This window comes from Engystomops pustulosus, chromosome 7 (genome assembly GCF_040894005.1).
Source record: "Engystomops pustulosus chromosome 7, aEngPut4.maternal, whole genome shotgun sequence".
NCBI lineage: Eukaryota > Metazoa > Chordata > Amphibia > Anura > Leptodactylidae > Engystomops > Engystomops pustulosus.
The window spans coordinates 7,241,055-7,253,605 of NC_092417.1; the positions used below are offsets into that span (position 1 = coordinate 7,241,055).

At 41.2% G+C, this 12,551-nt stretch overlaps 1 protein-coding gene across 8 annotated transcripts in view; it reads left to right on the forward strand.

Annotated features, from left to right (window-relative positions):
* Nucleotides 1–9,362, forward strand: part of TMEM79 (transmembrane protein 79) — a 28,092-nt gene extending 18,730 nt beyond the window's left edge. For 7 of the 8 annotated variants that reach the window (XM_072114608.1, XM_072114610.1, XM_072114611.1 and 4 more), the window contains 3 exons: nucleotides 4,349–5,534; nucleotides 7,770–7,983; nucleotides 8,559–9,362. In XM_072114608.1, the coding sequence (XP_071970709.1) occupies nucleotides 4,514–5,534; nucleotides 7,770–7,983; nucleotides 8,559–8,727 (1,404 nt within the window). In that variant the 5' untranslated portion in view covers nucleotides 4,349–4,513 and the 3' untranslated portion in view covers nucleotides 8,728–9,362. Of the gene's footprint in view, nucleotides 1–4,045; nucleotides 4,107–4,348; nucleotides 5,535–7,769; nucleotides 7,984–8,558 lie in introns of those variants that run through there. The other variant, XM_072114615.1, reaches the window with a different exon arrangement.
* Nucleotides 9,363–12,551: the final 3,189 nt, after the last annotated feature.

The following is a 12,551-nucleotide window of genomic DNA, read 5'->3' on the forward strand; positions in this document are numbered from 1 at the left end:
TCGAATTTCGGCGCCGGCTTTCACGCGACAGAAATCGGGGGACATAGCCGTCGGAAAATCCGACGGATTCGGAAAAAGCGCGGAATTTAAAAAATTAAGCACTTAAGCACTTAAGCACTTGCATGCACCGGAGAGAAGGTGGTGAACTCCGGTGGACCTCAGCACAGCAGCGACACCTGGTGGATATCGGGCGCGTGACCTTAGTGAATTGCCGGAAGACCCAAATCCTCGTCGGAGAACGCTGGATCACATCAGGACTGGTTAAGGAAATGAACCCCAATGTGTCACGAGAAAGACAGCGGGAAAGAGATTGTGAACGCGACGTGAACTTAGGGTGCCGTCACACATGGCGTTTTGAACCCGTTTTTGGCCAAAAACGGGTTGAAAATGCCGCGTGTGACCGCAGCCTTAGTCCTACACTTCTGATGTGGCTTATAACCAATCAGCCTCATCATTGTGTGGTCAGTTTATAACTAGATAATTGGCTTTAAACTTCTTTCCTTTGTGAACTGCCCACATGGTTTCCTTTTGAGGTGCCTCGTGTAGATTTAGTGTTGGAAAAAGCACCAACATATGTGCAAAATCCTGCACAGACTGTGCCTCTGCCGCACAGTATAGCGTATGTATATATATATATATATGTATATGTGTGCTTTCAGGGCTTATAGTTATTGCCTCTCATTTAGATTGAACATTTATATTATAATTAAAAACCACACGGTGGTTTTATTAAAGGTGCGGCAACATAACGACGCCTTGTGGGACGAGACACAGTAGCAGAATAATGATTCCACGCTCAGCTTCTGTCTGACTCAATTGGGCCAAGATCATCTCCAGATATTATCACTGTGACAGGTGGCAATTTTCAGCCATTATTCAAGCTTACAACATCATCCCAGATAATTCCATATAATGCGGAAGGGAAAGATGTGAAGTCTATAGAAGTATATATCCACAGGTGGGAATGTTATAACTGGTATACTGTACATAGGGGGCAGTATTATAGTAGTTATATTCCTGTACATAGGGGGCAGTATTATAGTAGTTATATTCCTGTACATAGGGGGCAGTATTATAGTAGTTATATTCCTGTACATAGGGGGCAGTATTATAGTAGTTATATTCCTGTACATAGGGGGCAGTATTATAGTAGTTATATTCTTGTACATAGGGGGCAGTATTATAGAAGTTATATTCTTGTACATAGGGGGCAGTATTATAGTAGTTATATTCCTGTACATAGGGGGCAGTATTATAGTAGTTATATTCTTGTACATAGGGGGCAGTATTATAGTAGTTATATTCCTGTACATAGGGAGCAGTATTATAGTAGTTATATTCCTGTACATAGGGAGCAGTATTATAGTAGTTATATTCTTGTACATAGGGGGCAGTATTATAGTAGTTCTATTCCTGTACATAGGGGGCAGTATTATAGTAGTTATATTCCTGTACATAGGGGGCAGTATTATAGAAGTTATATTCTTGTACATAGGGGGCAGTATTATAGTAGTTATATTCCTGTACATAGGGAGCAGTATTATAGTAGTTATATTCTTGTACATAGGGGGCAGTATTATAGTAGTTATATTCCTGTACATAGGGGGCAGTATTATAGTAGTTATATTCTTGTACATAGGGGGCAGTATTATAGTAGTTATATTCCTGTACATAGGGGGCAGTATTATAGTAGTTATATTCCTGTACATAGGGGGCAGTATTATAGAAGTTATATTCTTGTACATAGGGGGCAGTATTATAGTAGTTATATTCCTGTACATAGGGAGCAGTATTATAGTAGTTATATTCCTGTACATAGGGGGCAGTATTATAGTAGTTATATTCTTGTACATAGGGGGCAGTATTATAGTAGTTATATTCCTGTACATAGGGGGCAGTATTATAGTAGTTATATTCCTGTACATAGGGGGCAGTATTATAGAAGTTATATTCTTGTACATAGGGGGCAGTATTATAGTAGTTATATTCCTGTACATAGGGAGCAGTATTATAGTAGTTATATTCCTGTACATAGGGGGCAGTATTATAGTAGTTATATTCTTGTACATAGGGGGCAGTATTATTGTAGTTATATTCCTGTACATAGGGGGCAGTATTATAGTAGTTATATTCCTGTACATAGGGGGCAGTATTATAGTAGTTATATTCCTGTACATAGGGGGCAGTATTATAGTAGTTATATTCCTGTACATAGGGGGCAGTATTATAGTAGTTATATTCTTGTACATAGGGGGCAGTATTATAGTAGTTATATTCCTGTACATAGGGGGCAGTATTATAGAAGTTATATTCTTGTACATAGGGGGCAGTATTATAGTAGTTATATTCTTGTACATAGGGAGCAGTATTATAGTAGTTATATTCCTGTACATAGGGGGCAGTATTATAGTAGTTATATTCTTGTACATAGGGGGCAGTATTATAGTAGTTATATTCTTGTACATAGGGGGCAGTATTATAGTAGTTATATTCTTGTACATAGGGAGCAGTATTATAGTAGTTATATTCTTGTACATAGGGGGCAGTATTATAGAAGTTATATTCTTGTACATAGGGAGCAGTATTATAGTAGTTATATTCTTGTACATAGGGGGCAGTATTATAGTAGTTATATTCTTGTACATAGGGAGCAGTATTATAGTAGTTATATTCTTGTACATAGGAGGCAGTATTATAGTAGTTATATTCTTGTACATAGGGAGCAGTATTATAGTAGTTATATTCCTGTACATAGGGGGCAGTATTATAGTAGTTATATTCCTGTACCTAGTATTATAGTAGTTATATTCTTGTACATAGGGGGCAGTATTATAGTAGTTATATTCTTGTACATAGGGGGCAGTATTATAGTAGTTATATTCTTGTACATAGGGGGCAGTATTATAGTAGTTATATTCCTGTACATAGGGGGCAGTATTATAGTAGTTATATTCCTGTACATAGTGGGCAGTATTATAGTAGTTATATTCTTGTACATAGGGGGCAGTATTATAGTAGTTATATTCTTGTACATAGGGAGCAGTATTATAGTAGTTATATTCCTGTACATAGGGGGCAGTATTATAGAAGTTATATTCTTGTACATAGGGGGCAGTATTATAGTAGTTATATTCTTGTACATAGGAGGCAGTATTATAGTAGTTATATTCTTGTACATAGGGGGCAGTATTATAGTAGTTATATTCCTGTACATAGGGGGCAGTATTATAGTAGTTATATTCCTGTACATAGGGGGCAGTATTATAGAAGTTATATTCTTGTACATAGGAGGCAGTATTATAGTAGTTATATTCTTGTACATAGGGGGCAGTATTATAGTAGTTATATTCTTGTACATAGGGGGCAGTATTATAGTAGTTATATTCTTGTACATAGGGGGCAGTATTATAGTAGTTATATTCTTGTACATAGGGGGCAGTATTATAGTAGTTATATTCCTGTACATAGGGGGCAGTATTATAGTAGTTATATTCTTGTACATAGGGGGCAGTATTATAGTAGTTATATTCCTGTACATAGGGGGCAGTATTATAGTAGTTATATTCCTGTACATAGGGAGCAGTATTATAGTAGTTATGAAACGAAGAAAAAACGGAGGGACTACAGCAAGGTGAAAATTCCAGGTAGCTTAAAATTTGTCAAAAAAGAATTTATTGAATCCAGGTTAAAAAAGCACTTGCAAGTGCAAGAAGGACGAACATGGATACACTGGGGGAAGACACAGACAAAAAAAGAGCTTGCGGTAACGCGTTTCGGACTAACGCAACCTAGTCCTTAGTCATACCAGAATGAGTAAGGACTAGGTTGCGTTAGTCCTAAACGCGTTACCGCAAGCTCTTTTTTTGTCTGTGTCTTCCCCCAGTGTATCCATGTTCGTCCTTCTTGCACTTGCAAGTGCTTTTTTAACCTGGATTCAATAAATTCTTTTTTGACAAATTTTAAGCTACCTGGAATTTTCACCTTGCTGTAGTCCCTCCGTTTTTTCTTCGTTTCATTCTTAGCCCTTGTGGCGGGACCACTACCGGATTGGACCCTCTGGACTCCGTGCACACTGTCGTTTTGAGGCTGAACAGGACGTTTTTGGGGTGAGCCGTTTTCAACTTTTTCTATTGCTATTATAGTAGTATGCTATTATTCTTGTATGTAAAGAGTATTATTATAGCAATGTCTGCTCATGTGGTAAACATATATTTTACATTAAAAGTAGCTTATAGTAAGCCAGAATTTTAGAATGTGATCATTATGTGCATTGCACATTGTAATGTAGTTGAAGTGTCCATTGCGTTGTAATTAATTCCTCCTCTTATTTTATTACTTGTTTATCCAGTGTGAAGATTCATCAATAATAATCTGAAGTCCATTTTATTAGCCAGGATTTATAAAGCATTTGGAAAGTGTCTCCTCCTGTCCCCAGACGCCACAGATGTATAATGAAGTCTCCCAACACATGGTAAATGGCTTGTAGGACTGGGAAAGAAGAATAAACAAAAAAATGGCTGAAACTCAGAATGTAAACCTGAAACCAATCTCTTCAGAGGAGAAAACTGCTGATCTTATAGACTTGGCTGCTTTGGAGAAGACACCAGAAGAGAGGAAGAAGGTAAGAAGTGTCGGCTTCTATGAACTGGATGTTCTAAGACATCAGTCAGAAGATGGGGAAACCACCAATAGTATAACGTCTGACGTTACAGAAGGGGAGGACAAAAAAGATCTAGAAGACCAGGACAATGAGAAGGACGGTCAACCCCAAGAAAGCAAAGAAGCAGCCGCCAATTATTATGACCAGGATGTAACTCCATCACCCAAAAGCTGTCGAAAACATAGTGCCCCAACGTGTCTATGTAAAGAATGTGTAGAAAACTACATGAATCTCTGTGAGACTCACACTCACAAGCCAATCCCTGCCGACGAAGAAAAGAGAGAGACAACAACTTCAAGTCTCGACAGCTCGTCCCAAAGAAGCAGAAGTGACTCTGAGACTTCAAGACACACAAACTCCTCCGGAGATGATTTTGTCGGCACCCAAGTGACGCTACCTTATCCCGATAAAAATGGACCCCCCGAGTGTATAGCAAGACTGAGCAATGCCGGCCTGTATGACCCCAGTGAAGACCCTCCAGTAAGAGCTGTGGATGAAGATAACATATCACAGGTGGTTATTAACACAGCTTTTTTTGTTGAGCATCCGGCTCCCTACGAACAAAAGAAGAATGTGCAGCTCGATCTCTGCGATAAGGTGGACATCGAAAAAGGGGATCCTGAGACCGAGCCCTTAATGCGTATCAACCGGAGATCTTTGGAAAAGGAGCCTGTACATCCCGGGTGCTGTCAGTGTCATAGAGTTTGCCTCAAAATTGTGGGATCCTTTGTCCTTGCAATGGTTATCTTCCCAGCCTTCTTATATGGGGCCTACGCATGGCTGCCCTTTGATGCCCCGATGATACCTGATGTACCCACCAGACTGGTATACACGTTGCGTTGTTCGGCCTTTGCTTCATTTCCTATTGTTCTGGGTAAGCAAAAAAATTCTCCATAACGAGATATATTATGAGACGTTGTAACAATGCAATAACTTTTTTTGTGTGTGACTTCTATAATATCTTCTGAAGCGGCTTTGACAAGTCAACTAGTTTCATAGAAGGGGCAAGAAGTCTTTTCGACGTAGCGTAGTATTTTGTGCAGAGTATTTTGGATGAGGCTTCGGCATACTCCTCAACTGTACTGAATTTTCAAGTGCAGTCCCTAATTTTTAGGGACAGTCCATGCAAATTCAGGCAGCACAGCACTGAAATCTGCATTAGGCTAAATTCACACTAACGTGTGGCCACCATAGCGTAGCACAGCAGGCACACGTCGGCGCCAGGGAGAGGAGGAGGGGATGTAATCCGGACAAAGATAGGACATGATCTTTCTCCCAGCTATGGAACGGTACAGTGCCGCAAGTGTGCACCACCATACTGGTCCATACGGCGCCGTGTGCCCATTGCCTGCCAATGGGGGATGTATAGACGTCGGTTGTGTATACGTCCCCCAGCGCCCGTGTGAATGAGGCCTTATGGCATCTTGGATATGATAAACACTGGAAATGTTATCTGCAAGAATTTATAAAGGTAGATTATGTCCACTACGGTAGACACTACCCAAATTTGGGCACGGAAAATCTACCTCCAAATTCATAAAATTTAAAATGCATAAAATTTCTCATCTATACCCTGTAAAAACAAATCTACTTGTAAATGGACCTGCAATGATTATTCGAAAGCACCGGCTTGTCAATTCTTTCTGCATATTTTTTTACAGTGGATTTGACCTTTTCAATGCAGAGGTCCATGGCGAGTACCCAAAATCAGTACATGCTGTTGCATTGCTGTATGTGAGCCTTCCAAAGGTTTTCCCAGATATTGGGGAAAACCTTTGGAAGGCCTAAGAATAAAAAAAGTTAAATTAAAAAAAAAAATGTATTCCCAACCAAATATGGTCCAGATTTTTATTGCATTGGCATGGATTTATTCACACTAATAGCCGGACTGAAAGTTCTTGGTAACCAGTGAGCAATGTGACCAATCACTGGCCTCACAGTAACATAACATTCAGCAGTGACATCATGTTCCTGCGACTGATGAGGCTAATGATCTTGGCAATGCGGGATTTTAGCAGTTTTGGCTCCAGCTAAAAGAGAGTACATTAAAAAAATTAGCAGAGGCCACAACGTGCGAAATGTGAAGTTTAGTAAACATTTCACGCTTTTTGTTTTAATACGTTGTGATTTCTGGCCTTTACAAATCTTCAGATAAAATCCTGAACTAATATGTCAAGTGGGCGGGGCCAATTGTTTTTGTTAACTAATACGGTGCGTAGAAAAATCCATGGACAAAACACTACACCAAGACCCCTCCCCTTGTGACTACAGTCGGGTGTCGTAGTCGTGTTTGCAGTAGGGGAAAGCAGCCACATACACCATCACAGATGATTATAATTCTGTATTTCTGGGTCTTCACACAATGGGGGTCATTTACTAAGGGCCGATTCGCGTTTTCCCGACGTGTTACCCGAATATTTCCGATTTGCGCCAATTGTACCTGAATTGCCCCAGGATTTTGGCGCACGCGATCGGATTGTGACGCATCGGCGCTGGCATGCATGCGACGGAAATCGGGGGGCGTAGCCGAACGAAAACCCGACGGATTCGGAAAAACCGCCTCATTTAAGAAAAAAAATTTGTCACGAAAATTACACTTACCTTCACCAGGTATAGGCCGGTTAATTTCAGGGCATTCCAGCGCGCCTCCGGGGAACTTCAGCGCAGCAGCGCCACCTGGTGGACGGCGGAGGAACTACCTTAGTGAATCCCGGCCGGACCCGAATCCACCGCAGAGAACGCGCTGCTGGATCGCGAATGGACCGAGTAAGTAAATCTGCCCCAATGTTCTGTCCACAAAATAAGGCCGGTATACAATATTTCACAGACTCCAGACATCCATTTGAAGCTGGTCTTAGTATTTTTAGACAGTCGTCTTCCTTGGTACTTTTCCATTGCTGCCTATTACAGAGTTTATCATATTTGTGTAGCACAGCATTATGAAATATCTGATATTATTTAGTGTGGTTATTTAGTGCATGTATTTACATGCCGGAGAAATCTCTGCACTTCTGTGTTCACCAGAAACAATTGGAGAAACAATTAAGCAATCCCTAATTTGGATTAGTGGACAACCATGATTTAAATCTTGTTCCATTGTGTTTTTCAGGTGTTATAGTCCACGGGATCTCGCGTCTCTGCGCCTCTTCCTATGATCCCTTTCAACCTCGAGAGCGAGAAGTGACCATCCACAGGCGCTTTGTGAAGCAGAGCACCTTCCTCTTCGTCTTATTCTTCTTCAACCTCTCAGTGCTGGCCACTTACCTCCCCCAGGAGCAGCTAAAGTTTATCCCGCTCCTCACATGTCTCTTCTGTTTATCTCAGTAAGTCTAAATCCCGCCCCTATATCCCTGCTTAAAGGGCAGGATTGGGAAAAAACATGGCGGCCTTAATCTAGAATCCTCTATGGGTTATGTAGCGATGAGCCGCAACCTGTAGGTGCTGTTTTTGGAGGAATTAGACATGTTTTTCCTGGTGCTGAAAAACTCCCTTAATACAGGTAACATGTCTGATTCATCCCGGTTATTTCCTGCCAGTCATTAAGAATGTAAATGATATCACTCTGGGCCATTGGTGACTAAGGACTGGCAACTCTGTCTTGTTTGGAGGAAGAAATATGTAGATTATGGAGGAAAGACGCTGCTGAGTAAGACTCTTTCCAGAAAATAAATAAACTGTTTGGAGGAACGTCAAAAGATTAATTAACAAAAACAAAGCTGGTGTAATTCCTGCAGTGTCCTCACGGAGTGCTGTTGTACTCATGTTCCGCAGTGATACTTTCTATCGCTGCAATATTCTTAGGGAGAATCACTTATCATCAACATTCTTTTGCTATGTAAGAAGTTCCGATTGGTGTAGGTGAAGGTATAATCTCTCACCTTTTCCCTCCGCTTTGCAGGCTGATATACTGGTTATCCTTCGCCATCGGCCGATCATTCCGAGGATTTGGTTACGGCCTGACGTTCCTGCCTCTGCTCAGCATGATGATCTGTAATCTCTACTTCATGTTCATCGTCGAACCGGAAAAGATGGTCTTTCTGGGAAACAGAGGAGTACCCCAGCACTGATCCCACACCTAGGACACACTATGGCTGCCTCCGTCCTCATCACAGGCTCCTCAGAGCCCCCGGCAGATGAGTGTCCTGAGTTATATGTTACGTAACAATCACTGTTGCAGATATTTGGATGAAGCAGATATCACGACTTCCAATGTATAGAATTAACTATGTGTGTGAAGGATTAATAGTCCCCATGATGGGGAAGGAAGTGACTGGCTGTTGTTATTGAAGACAAAAACAAAATTGTGCCACCTAGTGGCCGGATAATCATCAAACACATAAGTCGTGAAACAATCCAATCATAACGTGGTAGATTTTGCTGTAAATTTTAGTAGCACCCCTGGAGAGGGTTACCAGAACCCGGTGGATGCTGACGTCTCCTCGTGCCCGGTCATGTCTACTCATTAATAGTCCTGATTTCCAAGCTTAGGGATTTAGGGCAGGGTATTATTAAATGTTACGGAAAATTGCAGGTTGCGACAATGGTTAACATTTTCACTGCCAGATTTCTTACATCCTATTCACTGCTTATTCTTCTTATCTGGTTACATTTTATGTGAATATATATCCGGACGACACCTCTGACGTTATTATTTATTAGAAGCCGCTCGTCCGACTGTAAATAAAATCTATTGTTATAATGACCATGACTTCTCCGCATACTGATGTCATATGTTATTATCATGACCTATAGTCTATAGCTTATTGGTCAAGGAAAGACCCAAGTCCATTGAATTTAGCATTTTATACTTGTGATCCTGAGGCGAGCAAAAAACCGTTTTGTTAATGGCAGAGACAAAGCGGTATTTACCGTTTCGGGGGTCGTATTTGGTGCAATGAATTGGGGAAGTTGTTTACAATATGACCCTCTGACTAACTACAGATGCAAACGTCTGCGAAATATGAGAGTTACACAAAATGATAATAAGGAGCCGATTTGTATTTCATCATGGCCGTGGTTGAAGCTTTTTATAAAAGGTTCCCTTTAACCTCTTCACCAATGTGAAGGAATTGATTTTATAGGGAAAGAGAGGGGGAGTTGGGAACTACTTTTCTTGCCTGTCTTGCGCACCACAATGCCTTGTTCTGGCCACAGCAGATTATATATAGTGTGCAGGCAGCTTAAAAATAATCAAATGTTGCACCAAAAAGTTAGTCCTCATGTACACTACTGTATCTCTTTTCCTGTTCTGTATATGCAACTGTATTTTGGCCGTAAATACAGGGCGTTTTTTTTTTTTCACTCGTATAAGCATGTGTGACACCGTATCCATATAAAATACGGCTGGCGGGCAAATGTAGGCTGGCTGACTATTGGCTGAATGACAGATTACACCTGCCACTGGTTCTGATCTCCCTGGATATTGCACTAATATACAGCAGCATAATACGGTGCACAACTGTATGCAACCCGTATGTTATACATTCCCATAGACTTCTACGGGGTGTAGAAATACATGAGAATATAGGACATGCTCTCTATAATTTTTTTTTTACGTCTCAATCACGACACAGTACGTTGCGCAATACAGCCACATTCTTGTGTGAAAGGCGTTATACTAAAAAAACACTAAATGGATATAGCACGGACTGTAACAACCATGAGGATATTGGGGGTCATTTACTAAGGGCCCAATTCGCGTTTTCCCAACGTGTTACCCGAATATTTCCGATTTGCGCCGATTTTCCCTGAATTGCCCCGGGATTTTGGCACACGCGATCGGATTTTGGCGCATCGGCGCTGGCATGCACGCAACGGAAATCGGGGGCGTGGCCGAATGAAAACCCGACGGATTCAGAAAAACCGCCGCAATTTTTTTTAAAAATGTGTTGCGAAAATTGCACTTACCTTCACTCAGCCCGGCTCGGTGTATTCCAGTGCGTTCCAATGCTCTTCAGCGCAGCAGCGCCACGTAGTGGACGTCGGAGGAACTACCTTAATAAATCCCGGCCGGACCCGAATCCACCGCAGAGAACGCGCCGCTGGATCGCGAATGGGCCGGGTAAGTAAATCTGCCCCATTATGTCACTATACCTCTACTGTGAAGGTCATACAAATAATACAAAAATCTCTTGCCCAAGTTGCACTTTTTGTTCTGCCAGCCTTTCCAAACAAGTAATTAAAAGCTTTACAAAAGCAAGATGTACCTCCACATTGTAATTAAAAAAAGTCATCCTACCTAAAACGAGCCCTGATGCTGCTGTTTCGATTGATAGATAAATAAGTTACCACCCTCAGAGTATAGCGACAAATGAAGTATTTATTTATTTTTTTAAATATTCCCCGTAGTAATAAACTATTAGAAAACCTATATATATATTTGGTGTCCCCTTAATCATACGAGCCTATAGAATAATTTTGTTAAAGCGATTTAATCAAAAATTGAGTGTTAAAATAACTTTTATTCCAAAGAGTTTTTAAATTTAATCTTGATTATTTTTTCCCTAAAAATGTAACCATTGGAAATTAAAACTCACTCCACAAAACACAAATCCTCTTAAATCTATGTCAAACCAAAAAATATAAAGTAGAGGGCGACTGCACTGACCCCTGGTGTCAGCATCTCCTCCGTCTTCTGGTTATCACACTGACTGCTCAGGTGGACAACCTAAAGGGTTCCAGAATTTCTTAAACCCCCTTGGGTGCTGGAGGAGGAGTGATGGGGGGTGCACTTACCTAGCTCCGGCTTCCAAAATCGCATCAGTCTTCTGGTCTGACGTCCCACAGTGCGGTGAGGCCACTGTTTCCCAGAAGCGCGTCCCATGACCCCAGGGACTTCTGGCCGAGCCATCAGGAAGACTGACGCGATGCTGGGAGTCGGGTAAGTACATTTTCTTTTTTTCATCACCCTTTCTCCATGCCCCTTGGGGTTTTTTAAGAATCCTGAAAATCCCCTTTAAAGAAATCTACCATTTGATTTAATGCATTTTGAACCAGAAACATGGTGCAGAATTCCAGGAATTGTTTAATCCCTGAACTGAGTGGTTTAGCTAAAAAAAAAATAAATTATAACATTCAGGACCTTGGGAAAGCTGGGTGGCTACATAAACACATTACACAAGGAGCTTCTTGAACTGTCCAGACAGGACTAATCTACCTGAACTGGATGACTCGTACACAGCAGCTGGGAGATGGTCCAGCGATTGATTACTTCTGCACAGCAGAGACAACACAGCGATTACATAATTCTCTGGAGCAGCTGCATCATTAGGTAAGAGGAGAAGCGCCAGAGCCTCATTATCAGCATTTTATAATAGTTTTTCAGCAAAACCAAGATATGTTTCTGCATCAGTTGTAGCTACAGCAGTCTCAAGGTATGTTTGGGTCATAATGCATCAAATCCAATGGTAGATTTTCTTTAAACTATAAGGTCATTTATAGCACGGTGGCTCAGTGGTTAGCACTACAGCCTTGCAGCGCTGGAGTCCTTGGTTCAAGTCCCATCTGCAAAGAGTTTGTATGTTCTCTCCGTGTTTGTTTGGGTTTCCTCTGGGTCCTCCGGTTACCTCCCACACTCCAAAACATACTGGTAAGTTGATTAGATTGTGAGCCCGATGGGGACAGGGACTGATGTGCAGCACTGCTTAATCTGTTTGGATAATACCATAATATAGGCTCATACAACCTATGATGTGTAATGAAGACTCACCACTAGGGGGAGCAGCACTACTTTCATTTCTTTGTCTTTATTCTGAATCTCAGATAGAAGTTTTTGCAGAGTTTCATGTAAAATTCGCTACTATTGTAATAGTGTGTCATCTCCAAGACGATCAGCAAGGCTGTAAAATGCAGAACTTGTGTTAACCTTCATCAACCCTTTATTTGAGGAGTA